The 13,062-nt window shown below is 33.7% G+C and overlaps 1 protein-coding gene across 4 annotated transcripts in view; it reads left to right on the forward strand.

Moving 5' to 3' along the window:
• The window catches only part of LOC409961 (heterogeneous nuclear ribonucleoprotein 27C), a 33,646-nt gene that overhangs the window by 17,945 nt on the left and 2,639 nt on the right, over positions 1–13,062 (forward strand). For 2 of the 4 annotated variants that reach the window (XM_006560415.3, XM_016915913.2), the window contains one exon: positions 12,478–12,649. The exons of 1 other annotated variant lie outside the window; for it this stretch is intronic. In XM_006560415.3, coding sequence (XP_006560478.1) covers positions 12,478–12,617 — 140 coding nt within the window. In that variant the 3' untranslated portion in view covers positions 12,618–12,649. Of the gene's footprint in view, positions 1–10,120; positions 10,312–12,477; positions 12,650–13,062 lie in introns of those variants that run through there. One more of the 4 variants, XM_006560416.3, reaches the window with a different exon arrangement.

Genomic DNA, 13,062 nt, shown 5'->3' on the forward strand with positions numbered 1-13,062 from the left:
AATTAAAGAGTTGTTAGTCCTGAATAAAAAAGAGTGGAAAGGGAAATTGTGGGAGAGAGAAAACGTGTACGGTAGATTAATAATGAGAGTGAAAGAAAAAGTGTATGAATGAGATATAGAGGGTAATTATATAATCTAAAAATTAGGGAGATAGGTATTTTTTTTTCTTATTATCCGAGTTAAATTATAATCAAAAGGATCATCTTTTTCGAAGCATGAATTTATGTCTCGATAACGGATAGATTTTCATTTTTTTGTACAGATATATTTAATCAATCTGCGCATCGATATTTTAATGATAGTTTCTCTCTCTTCTTTTTTTTTTCTTTTTCTTTTTTAGCTATTTTTTTTTTTTAGAGACTGAATGTAATCGTATCTCCCTAAAATCGATATTTACGTGATATGTGGTACGCATTGTTCAACTGGATAATATCCAATCGGATAATGATTATTCAACCGTATGGAGCATTAATCGATTTGTCATCGTTGCGTTAATGAACTACGATGCCGATTCATTGAGATTCAATATTTGAAAATAACGTATATATGTGTATGTATACATGCGCAGCATTGTCTATGAATATATGGGGAACATCAATTTTGCATGCATAGTTGAAAGTTGATAAGCAAAGTTCGGTAAACGTTACATATACATATAGAAGGATGTATGAGTTTGTTACAGTAATTCGGTATTTTTTCTTGCCACTATTTTCGTTATCATTGCTTTTATTATCATTATACTTCTTAATTTCTATTCCATTGATCAGTTCGTATCGCTAATGTCTCTTCTATACTTTTAATCATTAATCATTATCATTCATTTTTTGTAATATTTTAACCATTCTGTTAAGTGTTTTTACTTTTCTTGCTACTATTTTTCTGAAACAGAAGTTATATATATATATTTTAGGCATTAAAGACTAAAATTTCGTGACAGTGATGACAGTAAATTCGAAAGATTAATTCTCGATCGAAAGTAAATCGTCGTTCCTCGTCACATTTGCATTCGCACGATCGCCACGTTCTTCCGAATATCGTATCATTTACTTTCTTCGTACGTAAAAAAAATGATAAGTCGAGGGTTATTAGAATAGTCGTAAATCACGGCAACAAAAATCGAGTGTGTTAGCGGACGAATGGGGGCGATTCACGCAAATTTTCTTTATTCTCGAATGTGTCACGCGACGAGAAAGCATGCTAAACGATTTCTTTGATCAAGATCACCGTTTCGACACGATTTTACTCGCAGGCGTCAATCTCTTTAGGGTTACTTCTTAGAGTTAAAGGAAAAGGAAAAAGAATAAGAAACAAGATACGCGCGAGATAGAAATGGGAAACTGAAACAAAGTGAACATGTTTTTTAATCGTCCGTAAAGGATTTGTCGAGTAACATATACCTCATTGTAATTATTAATGAACCGTGATTTTTCAACGAGGCGCCAACTGCTTCTTCTTTGTTCCTGGAGTTCCTAAACGTGTCGGTCCTTTCGTAAATAAGTCGGTCCTTCGCTCGTTAGCTGATATCACAGGCAGCCAGGTAGTCGATTCTCGATCGACATTAAGTTACGTGTTAGAGATACTTAAATCGTATTATTGCCCTAATCATGTAAAAAAAAAAAAGGATTTATTATTATCCGGTAAGGGGTTAACGTGTTAACGAGAGATTTTTCACGCTATAGTTAAGCACATACACACGCATACACAAATCGTGGGCATCCATTCGACAACCCTTTCTATACTGATACTGATACTTCTGCGATCGTGAGTTGCTATAGTTCGACGAATCAAAAAATTAATCTAATAGCGTATAGCAATTTTGTATAACGTTCGAATATTTTTAATCGGTCCACAAATCATTAACGCTTAACGTCCATTTCTCAGATCACGCGTAGTTGCATCGGTATTATAGGTTTAGTCTTCTTCTTTCTTGTTTTCTCTTTCTTTTTTTTTTTTTTTTTTTTCCTCCCCCTTTAAATTAGCCAAGTCGTCTGAGAGATCGATGTTACGGGTTAAGAACAGGACGTTTCACGACTGAAATTTTAAACGATTAAAAAAAAAAGTAAAAGAAAAAAAAAAGTCACATTTCGTCTTGATCTTTCACTCACTTGTTTGCAGTATTGCGGCCGTTCGCGCGGCAAATTGTTTAAAGAAACGGCGAGGATCTTAACCGTAGCTCACGTTTCACAACCGTTCATTTTTTAAATAAGTCAACCTCTAAGCTATTCGGGACCCGAAAGAAACAATTTTCAATTAAGTAATAGTTAATTAATAATCGTAATTATTCATAGAGATATCGTGGACGGGCAGAAGTACAACGTAAGAAAACGACTGAATCGAAGGGGTTGAAAATCGGATGCGAAGAGGAATGATAGATGAATAGAAGGTTGGTGTAGAACTTTTCGATTAAGAAAGAACCATGAACGAAGCCTTACAACCAACAAAAAAAAAATAATAATAATAATAATAATAAAAAAAAAACGATACTCTTTTACTCTTTGTATAGAAATCTACTGGTTATAAATGTATATTTAGACGGTACGTCCACAAACGCAAATCAGAAATACAAAACTTATTAAGATTGTTATTACGGATATTAATCGATTAATTGATTAATTAATTAAGGGATTTAACGTAATGGTTAATTAAACGAGTACGAGTACTCGTTCTCGAGTTGGTACACGCAAACGTATCTTCGTATATGTATACAACAAAATGAATTCGTGTCGGAATAAGTTCACCCTTGCATTTAGAATTTCGAAGCCGAATATATTCGGAAATAGTCGGCTTGAAAAGATGAACGTGACTATCGTGCGACGGGAAGAATAATCGACGAAAGATATCTAATAAATACGTGTTCGTGAATGTGACGGGATCGAAGGCTTTTTTCTTTTCTTTTTTAGAGAATAGAGATTCATCGACGATTCATCGAAACACACAGATCTCGAATAAAGAAAAAGAAGAAAAAGAAGTATATGACGTGTAAAAATTTAATTAGAATCAGATTTATTCTTGTTAGAGGGACAAGTTATGATGCACCACGTACCCCGAAGTTCGACTATATAAAAAAATCGACGTACGAATCGAGATTCGGTAAACACGAAATGTAGTCATTTAACGAATCCTATATTGCGCATGCACTAACTACATACTTTTATCATAGAATTAACTGTTTGTACTTTAACGAGTAATATTTAATAATATCTCGATGTGCATTCTATCATATACGTACGTGTACGAATAGAAAAGGAAAAAAGAAGAGAAAAAGAAAAGAGGAGTCGCGAGGATAAATAAGAAGTCGCGTATATATAATTAACGATAACATGGAAAATCGACCAGAAATATATATATATCTATATATATATCAGGGCTGGCTGGTGGTTGGAACGAATTTTCGATAATATATTCGTATTATAATCCGTGTTCAAGATTCCTTATATTTTATTTGCTAAGATTAATTAATTTTAACGATGGAAATTAGTTGTTCAATGATATATATATGTATATATGTATATACATATATACATATATGTATATAGTTGTTATATCCTGAGTCATGACTGAATTTTTAAAGAAGAGCAACTAGTTTGAAAGAAATAAAGGCTGAAACGAATGAAATTGATTTTGCTCATTCCAAGAATGTCGAGTCCCCTGAAACGGTCCTAATAAGACTGAGAAACTCTTGGACAAAAATGAAAAATAATCAAAAAATGAAAAAAAAAAAAAATGAAAAAAAAACAGAAAAAGGAGAAGATATAAGAGAATATATAATACGTGAAATAAATTGCATAGTAAATAATACGTTGTATCGTAAATCGATTCTACGGTAAGTCTTAAGTTTCGCGTTAAAAAAAAAAAGAAAGAAAGAAAGAAAAAAGAAACGGTACTCTTTGCTTATTTAATCGTTACGGTACGGTTTTTTCGCTGAGCAAAATACGTCCAACGACCACTGCCCTTTAAAAGGAAAAAAAAAAAAAAAAAAAGTTTAAGCAAAGAGAGGACCTTTTTTCGCGTAGATTAAAAGAAAAACCCTTTGATCAAAATTCTTCGAATGTGTATCAAAGAAAAATGGAGGGCGAGGGTTCTTCGCATCCAAGAGGATGAAAGAAGATGGAAAAGGAAATAAGGAAGGGAGGATCGTGAATCAGTGTTTCTTAAAGAGAGAAGGAAAGCGCCTCTGCTTTTTATTCTACGAAACGATACATCGATTTGGAAATATTGTCGTGTGTCACTTTAGGCTTAGGTGTTTATTAACGAGGCGGGGAAACAAAAACGGACGGAGGGAGGGAGGAAGGGAGGGATAAAAAGTTTGAGATGAAACTAGATAAAAGATAAAAAAAAAAGTGTCAAAGTACTGCTACGATTTATCAAACTATTTACTATTTACGACTAGTAACACTTAAATAAACGAGGAACTGTAATGTTATTGTTATTATTTTCTATTGTAATTAATTAATTAATTATCATGGATTACAAGCAATGGCTTTACTATTTTCTCGGATAAATATTTATATCTACAGCTTCTCGAGCGCGTATCAGCATAGTTTAAGTTTATGAGAAAAAATGAGAGAAAGAGAGAGAAAGAGAGAGGGGGTTGCGTTTAATTAAATTATCTAACAGTGAGAATGAGTGAAGGGGAAAGAGGAATTTTCAGAAAATGAGATGTCGAGAGAGATAGGGATTGAGAGAGCGAATAAACGAATGAGAGAAGTAATTTAATAGATGTTCCAAGAAAGAAAGGGAATGAACGAATGGGGGAACGAATGAGGGGAGAGAGAGAGAGAGAAAGTGTGGACAAAATCAGAGATGTAAAAAAGAAAGAAAGAAAGAAAGAAGAGATGAAGAATAAGACGGACTTACTAACGTAACAAATAGGAGAAGACAGACGGGTAGTTAGGATAAATAAGAGTTTTAGTAATGAATTTAAACAGAGAATTATTATATTTAATCAGCGCGAGGTACTGACGACGACCGTGCACATTACACATTAAACTCCTCGAAATACTAATTAGAGATGGATGCCGTTTTTAAGATTATTATCGACTATCACGTTTATTGTATTAAATAATAGTTAAAGGCTGTCTAACGTTTATCTAACGGTCTAGTTTACTTGATAAAAGGGATTAAACTTTACCTCCGCCTAAGGATAGATTGTACGAGTCGATTAAAGAAAATAATAAGAGAGAAGAGAAAAATGATAAGACAAAAAGTAGTAGCTGATTAAGAGCGAAACGAAAATAAGTTAAGTACTAACTAATGAAATAGAATTTCACGGGGAGAGGGAGGGAGGGGTTGATCGATAAATACTCGAAAGTACACCGAAAGTGCTGCTATCATGGGGAAAACGATGGGGAATCGATTATTCGAGATATAAGGAATCGTGTTATAGTCCTAAGAAAGAAGAAGAAACAAAGACAAATTTATCTCGTCTTCTAAGTTTTATCGCCTCGCACAGGCAAGAGCGATATATATTTCTATTCCTCTTCGATTCTTTTTTTTCAGTCGTAGAATTTCTATTACATCCTATCGCTGTTTACTTATTATTATTATTTTCTTCTTTTTTTATATATTTATATTTTTATGCTGCATTCGAACAGCAGGTTCGATAAAACGGCAGGCTCTTAGAACGTGTCTTAAAAACGTATGACCATTGGTCGTGCGATTTTTTTAGTAATCGTAAAAGAAGAAGAAGAAGAAGAAGAAAAAAAAAAAGAACCGAGAAAAAGAAAGGGTCGACACTCGATGAGGAAGATAGCGAGCGTGTGAATGATGTGCGCGTGAGAGGGGATGAAAGGAGCGAATGAGGATATCCGGACAATGTTGTAGGTAAATCGATATAATTATTGATTAAGGGATAAGTTGTGTACAAATGTATTATAAATTAAAAACGATTATCCTCAGAGTACCTTAAACGCAGAAACGATACGTGGGGAGGGGGAAAAAAAAATGAAAACGAAGCTCATCATCGGACTTTAGAGAGAGAGAGAGAGAGAAAAAGATCACATATACACATACACACACACGTACATACAATATTTAGTAGTAATTTTCTTCATCCCCGTTTTTATATACGGTTATTAGAAGGTTTCGGGGCGGGGTCGTGGAACACGCATTTCCAAAACCGTGCTTTTTACGGGGACAAAACAAAGCGTAGGAATCAATAATTAAGAGTATCGATTAATTATCTAATTAATTAATTAATTAATTAATGCGTAATTAAACTCGACATTAAGAGACCGTCGCTTAGGGATATATTTAAAAATAGAGCGGAAAAAAAAAAGTAAAACGAAGATAATATTTTTAATGAAACAAACAAATGCCAACCATTGTGTTCTCGTGAGAATCATAATAATTGTTCCGTAACATTTAAGTGAAAAGGAAACGCGTCTATCTAAGTCGTTGATTAGTCGTTGTAATTTTAATTCTTTTGTTAGAGGTCAAATTGTATTAAACGAGGGTGCACGAGAGGATACGGAGAGAGAGACTGAGAGAGGGTTGTTGAATTGCCGGTTAATCGGTTAATTGGTGGGGATCGTTAAAAAAAAAAAAGAAAGAAAAGAAAAGAAGAGGAAAAAGAATTAGAAAAGAGTCATGAGGCGATGATGACGAATGGGACACAGAAGTTTTCGTGTTGCGAGCGTGTACGTGATGAATGAATCGAAAACCGATGAAAATTATACTCACGAGAAAGAGAATCGTAAAAGCGTGAATCGCTATGATTGCGGAAGAGAGAGCCATTGAATGAGACTGTATAGGGAACGATTGTTTGGAAAGTTTCGCGAATAAAAGAGGAAGAGAGGTGAATAGGTGTGAATGATGTCTTTGTGTGGATGTTAAATCGGGATAATTGCGAGAGGAGAGCGTGTAGAGATAAATTTTCAAACGACAGAGACACACACACACACAGTGCCGCTGACAAGATTTTCTAGTAATAAAAAGGAACATATATAGTTTGTACGCGAAGTGGCGCCGTTTGGCGCTGAACCAGGTTTAAGATTTGCCAAATCTTTAATAATAAATAAAAAGAATAGAAGAGAAAAAAAAATAAAACACGCGAGATAATGTAAAAGTTTATTAAGCTGCATTACACGTATGTATAGTGCATATAGGGAGTATGTACTTGCGTTAAAAGAATCATAGCTAAACCGTTAGTGCTTAATATGCGACGATGTGATGAAAGTGTCGACGCAATATTTCCAAATCGTGATTAAAAAGGGAAAAAGAAAGAGAGAAGGAAAGAAACGAAATGAAAATCTCATCAAACATCTGAAATTTTCGTTAGAGAGACTTCTTCTGATGATCTATATATATCGAGTCTCAAAAAACTTGGAAAGATATAACTGACCAATTTCAACAAAAATTTCGACGTTTCAAACATTTTATTTTTCCCTTGCATCGAGATTCTTTCTTGCTAGATAGTAAGATTATTTGTCAATTATCTTGCGATTTCTTTTATTTTATATTTTATATTTCGTGCTGATGTATATAAAAAAAACGCGACACATGAGATGAACGAGGAAAGGAAGGGAAGGGGGAAGAGAAACAGACTAACGAAAATTTCGAAGGATAGTTTAATAGCGGACTAACGATCGTTATCTAATTTTAGCGATATTAGTTAATCTGATAAGAATGGGGGTGTGATTGGAAAAGTAAGGAAGATCGAATGACGTCGCGTACAAGTCCTTGGATCGATTGGGAAACAAAATCTAGTAGGTGTAATAGTTACGCAATGTTGAACAAAAAGAGTCTCATTTATAAACGATAAGTTAGAAGGAACACAGACACGCGACACACAAAAGTCTACACTTGTCTACTTGTGCGATTTTTGTCGCGTTACGCCAGAGTCGAAAAATATCTTCAATCTTGATCCCGATTTGCTTGTTCGATGAAATTAGAGTGGAATGAAAGAACAAATGAAACTAGGACACGAATAAAAAAAAAATATATATATATACAGGTTGAATAATGAAGGGAAGCGGAAAAATAGTCGGAGATGGGATGGATGTGTGCATGAAAATTATTATATCATTGAGAGAAAAGAAGAGGAAAACAAAATTTCAAAAGATTAATGTTTAACGTTTTCCGTGTTCTGCCAGGAAATGAAAGAAAGGATAAAAAAGAAGGGGAATTCATTAAGAAAGATTAAATTATATGATATAAATATAAATATCAAAGTGTCGGGATGGTCCAATTGGGGAGGGCATAATTTCTATTTTTGTGAATTACTGATTTCTGCTTTATTTTTTTCACTCGATGAACACTCATTTGTAATTGTGCAACCTTCTATCTGCTCTCCTCACTCCCAAAGTGACACATAAAACAGTACTATTACTATTGCTACTGTACTATTACTATTACTACTACTGCTACTACTACTATTATTACTATATTGTAACTACTACTATATTATTATGATTATTATTAATTATTATTAATTATTGTCATTATTATTATTACTACTACTATTATTATTCAAATACACACATACACGTATATATATATAAAAAAAGAATATATATATATATTAATATACTTAACGGTGTTTCTAGTGGATTAATTGATTATTGATACTTAAGATATTATATTAATAATATTAATATAACAATTATAATGATGATAAATATATATATATATAATTATATATAAATATATATATATATATATATATATATAATGATACATTGATGATAAGTTGATATGCTGATAATTATTATGATGATATAATGATAATATAGAAGAAAAAAAAGAGTGGATCATTATTCATAAAGTACATACTGGTATAGATTATGAGGATGATTAAATAGAAAATGATATTGATGAAAAAAAAAGCAAACGAATTTTGTCAATCCAAACAATCTCTCCCTTCGTTTAAAACTAGTTTTTTTTTTTCTTTATTAAGCAATTAATTTTATGATTTTTATTTTATCCAAAAAAGGTTGAGAGACTTAAAACACTGCACGGTTTAATATCAATATTAAATTTATTTCTTCTTCTTCTTCTTTTTTTTTTTTTTTATTTGTTCTCCCTTTAAAAAAAAAATCGCGTAAGAGGAATGTATGCAACTTTAATGAGTTAATTTTTTTTTTTCTAGTTCATCATATAAAAAACTTTTTGTGCATGAGTGGATGTGTAATTGGAAGCGAGCATGCGAGTGCGCGTGAAGAGAGAGTTTCTTTTTTTCGCGTAATTGTTTTGATAGCCACGCCTTCTTGTTGTTGTTCGCTCACAGTTATTAGCCAATAATTCTAGACTAGTTCCTTCTACTTTCTTTTTGTCGCTTCTGTTTTGCAATTTGCTCGAACGAATACGTAAAATATTTCCGTTTTTCGATATTTTTGCGTAAATTTCGGTTGCTGGTTCCTCTTCGGTTCTGTTCAATTTTTTGATAAAACAAAACAAATTTTTCTTTTTATCCGATACGATTCGGGCGCAAACGTGAAATAATTTAATTGTCTAGGATGGAATTACAGAGGTGGTCCACTGTTTCAAAGAATTCTTTTTTTTTTTTTTTTTTTCTTTTTTCTTTTTTTACATATGTATATGTATATGTATACGTTTTATATATATATATACACCATTGACGCCACTACGAGAAACGAGCTATTCATTGGTGCAGTGTTTTATGCGCGTCCCAACGTTATTTCAATTCACCATATCTCGAAACTGAGCTGGAAAATAAATATTCGAAAGAAATGTATTAAACGTTGTGCGGCAAAAGTTTTTTTTCGAAATGAAAATAGATTCAGATAGACTCAGGTTCGAGATAATTCGGTGTTCCTCGGTATTATACATAGGGGCCAATTAATTTTTTATTAATCGTTCAGGTTTTAGTTGAAAAAAAAAAAAAAAAAAAGAGAAAAATTTTTGCCCCTTTAATATTTTTACATTTCATCACGATACGAGTTTTCTTTTTATTTCTTTTTTCTTTTAAGTTAAAGTTCTTAACTTTCTTCGTACGTAAAAGTTAAGATAGCTTTCACATTGTCGCAGAGCGGAGAACGTGGAAATTTCCATTCGTATTCTCGCGTAGCTACGTCATCCCCAATTTACATATTCACGCCTGGCGAGAAAGGCGTGTTCGGGGCGGCCCACACTACCTAATTTCCTCCTTTATTTCCCGCAGACAACACCCCGATCCCAAAGTTCAAAAACACCGAAACTGGAAGTCCGACATTCATTCCGAACGGAGACGCAGCCCCAGGTCCCCAACGGTTTTCCTTGACCCAGCATACGAATTACCACCCTTATAGGCGCTAAGAAATAGCGAATACGGCCTACCAAAGACACACAGATATCAAGCATCTAGGTTATTTAAAAAAAAAAAAAAAGAAAAAAAGAAAAAAAAAAGGAAAGAAAAAAAAATTTAGGAAAATAGAGAAGAAAGAGAGAGAAAGGAGAGAGGTTGGCAGCGCTGTGATGGAGGAATATGGGTATCAGGTGTAAGGGAAAGCGTTGATCATATTAGATAGATGAGAGAAAAAAAAAAAAAGAAAAACGTACTTAATCGTACACATTTTTCAAAGGTGGCCATCATCCTCTTTGCTTCCCTATGCCTGAAACAATTCACGTCCACGTTTTGATACATTATTAAGGAAAATTGCTTTTATAGTTGTCACTTTTTGATCGTTCATACGAACGATGATTCGTGAAAATAGCCCGTAAGACGATTTATCTATTAAGGATTTATATAAGTTACGTGCAAGTGACGGCGTGTAAGCATGCGTCCTTTTAAAAATTAAGATTACTTAAGGCCTACCGCTTAGATCCGTTATTAAGTTACTTATAATATTAAATTTTATCACGGGACAATTTTTTTAGATTTATAACGTCTACGCTATATTCTTTTCTTTTTTTTTTCTTCCATATTTTTTTTTTCTCCTTTTTAATTTATACATGTAGATCTAATGCAAAAAAAAAAAAAAAAAAAAATTGGAATCATGGTAACAACAATTGGTCTGTATATTTTTATTTAAGAAAGCTCTACTACCATGCTACTGCGAAAACTTTAAGTAGAAAATCTAGGGTAGATTTGATTTATTTTACTATTTAACTTGGACTTGGAAAAAAAAAAATGATACAATACAATTTGTTTTCGAAATTAGAATATCAATACGAAATGTTAATTTATAATCTTTTTTAATCCCAAGTCCAGAAACAGATTAAATTCCATTATTAAACTGCGTCCACTTGTATCGACGTGCCGTTCGGATCTGAAACACGCGCTAAAATTTCGTATCCGTGTGTGTAATAAACCGAGACCCTTCCCCAAGAGAGTCTCGGGTTAAACTCGATCGTGAACTTTCTATATTAGCCTCGAAGTTGCTCGATGCTCGTGATACATAGTACTAAGTACTTTTATACTAATTATTAAGGCCGCGATATAGAAGAAATAAATTTTGTACTAAAAATTGTAAGAGAGAAAGAGAGGGAGAGAAAGTGAGAGAGCGAGCGAGAGAGAGAGAGAGAAAGAGCGAGCGAACGAGAGAGAGAGAGAGAGAGAGAGAGAGAGAGAGAGAGAGAGAGAGAGAGATATCACAGGTGAGAAAAAATACGAGGATATTATAACTTTTTTGGTTTTATCTCGTATATTTAAGTCGGCGGTGTTTAGTCGATAAGCACTAATACGATTAAGATGATTAAGGACGTAATATAAGCTTTTCCTACTTGCACGTTACGAGACATTTTTGATACAATTTATTTCTTTTGTTGCACGATCTGATCGTTTTTTCTATTGTTTCTTTCTACTATACAATAATTAGTCCTTAGATTAATCTTAAACATATCGATATGAATACGTCAATTTTTTTTTTTTTATATACATACATATATATATATATATATATATATGTATATATATATATATATATATATATATATATATATATATATATATATATATATATTTTATATTAAAAATGTACTTCTCCGTGCTTTGCGAAACATTTCCCATCCACGAATATCGATATCTCCAATCCAAAAAACATCATCATTTCGATCATCATCCTCCAATTACGTTTAATTCCATCTTCCAATTTAATAATCAATCTCTCGAGTTTCGCGATTATCGATCTTTTTTTTTTTTTTTTTCCATCAACGCGCGATTCCTCGTCGCTTTCTTTAATCCACGAATACGATTTTTATCCCAGTGACCTAAAGAAATTCTCCTTCATCGCAGCGTGCCCCCTGAAGAGAACCTTTTAAGAAACTACACCGACACGATTAGGTCGAAGAGAGTTGATGGATCTTCCACAACAGGATCTAAACTTCTCTAAAAACGTTTCATCCCTCTCGAACCTCCAATATTTTTTTCAATCTCTTCGGTCATCCTTCGTGCTCGTCCGAGATTTACACGCACGCCTACCCCACGCACACACACGCACACACACACACACACACTCTCTGTATTATTTTCTCCCTGACTGCAATCCTGGGCCGCGTCCTGGTACACAAGTACTACGTTCTTTTATACGATTCTAACAGGCACCGAATACGGACCTCCGAGACTAGGAAGCGTTCCTGCTGCCCCAGGAACCAACGACAACTACGGTGGCGGTGGGCCCCAAAGGGGTTACACGGGATCCTCATCCAGCTCCAACAATTACCATCCTTACCGCCGCTAGAGATGGATAAAAAAAAAAAAAAAAAAAAAAAAGAAAGAAAGAAAGAAACGTATCGAATTCTCGCCGTACGCGCGAGGATTTTCCCGCCCTTTTTTTTTCTTTTTTTTTTTTTTCTTTTCTTTTCTCTTTTTACTTAATCATCGATCGGTCGCTGCATCGTACATGTTGCGTTTTTTTACACCACACTCGCATATCCACTACACGCGTATGCATTCTATTCTCCGTCTGTGTGCGCGCGCAAGAGTGCGTGTGAGTATGGATGAAGGGGAAAAAAAAAAAGGAGAGTCATCCAAGCGGAGCAAAGGAGATGGATAAAGATGATTTTTGTACTTTTTTTTGTTTCTTTTTTTTTTTAATCGACGACGAAACTCCCTCTTCTCGTTTGCGTGGAACGTCGTGAGAGGGTTGAGAGGAATGGCGGAGCGTCGATCGCATACAGAGCGAG

This window comes from Apis mellifera, linkage group LG13, assembly GCF_003254395.2.
Source record: "Apis mellifera strain DH4 linkage group LG13, Amel_HAv3.1, whole genome shotgun sequence".
Lineage (NCBI taxonomy): Eukaryota > Metazoa > Arthropoda > Insecta > Hymenoptera > Apidae > Apis > Apis mellifera.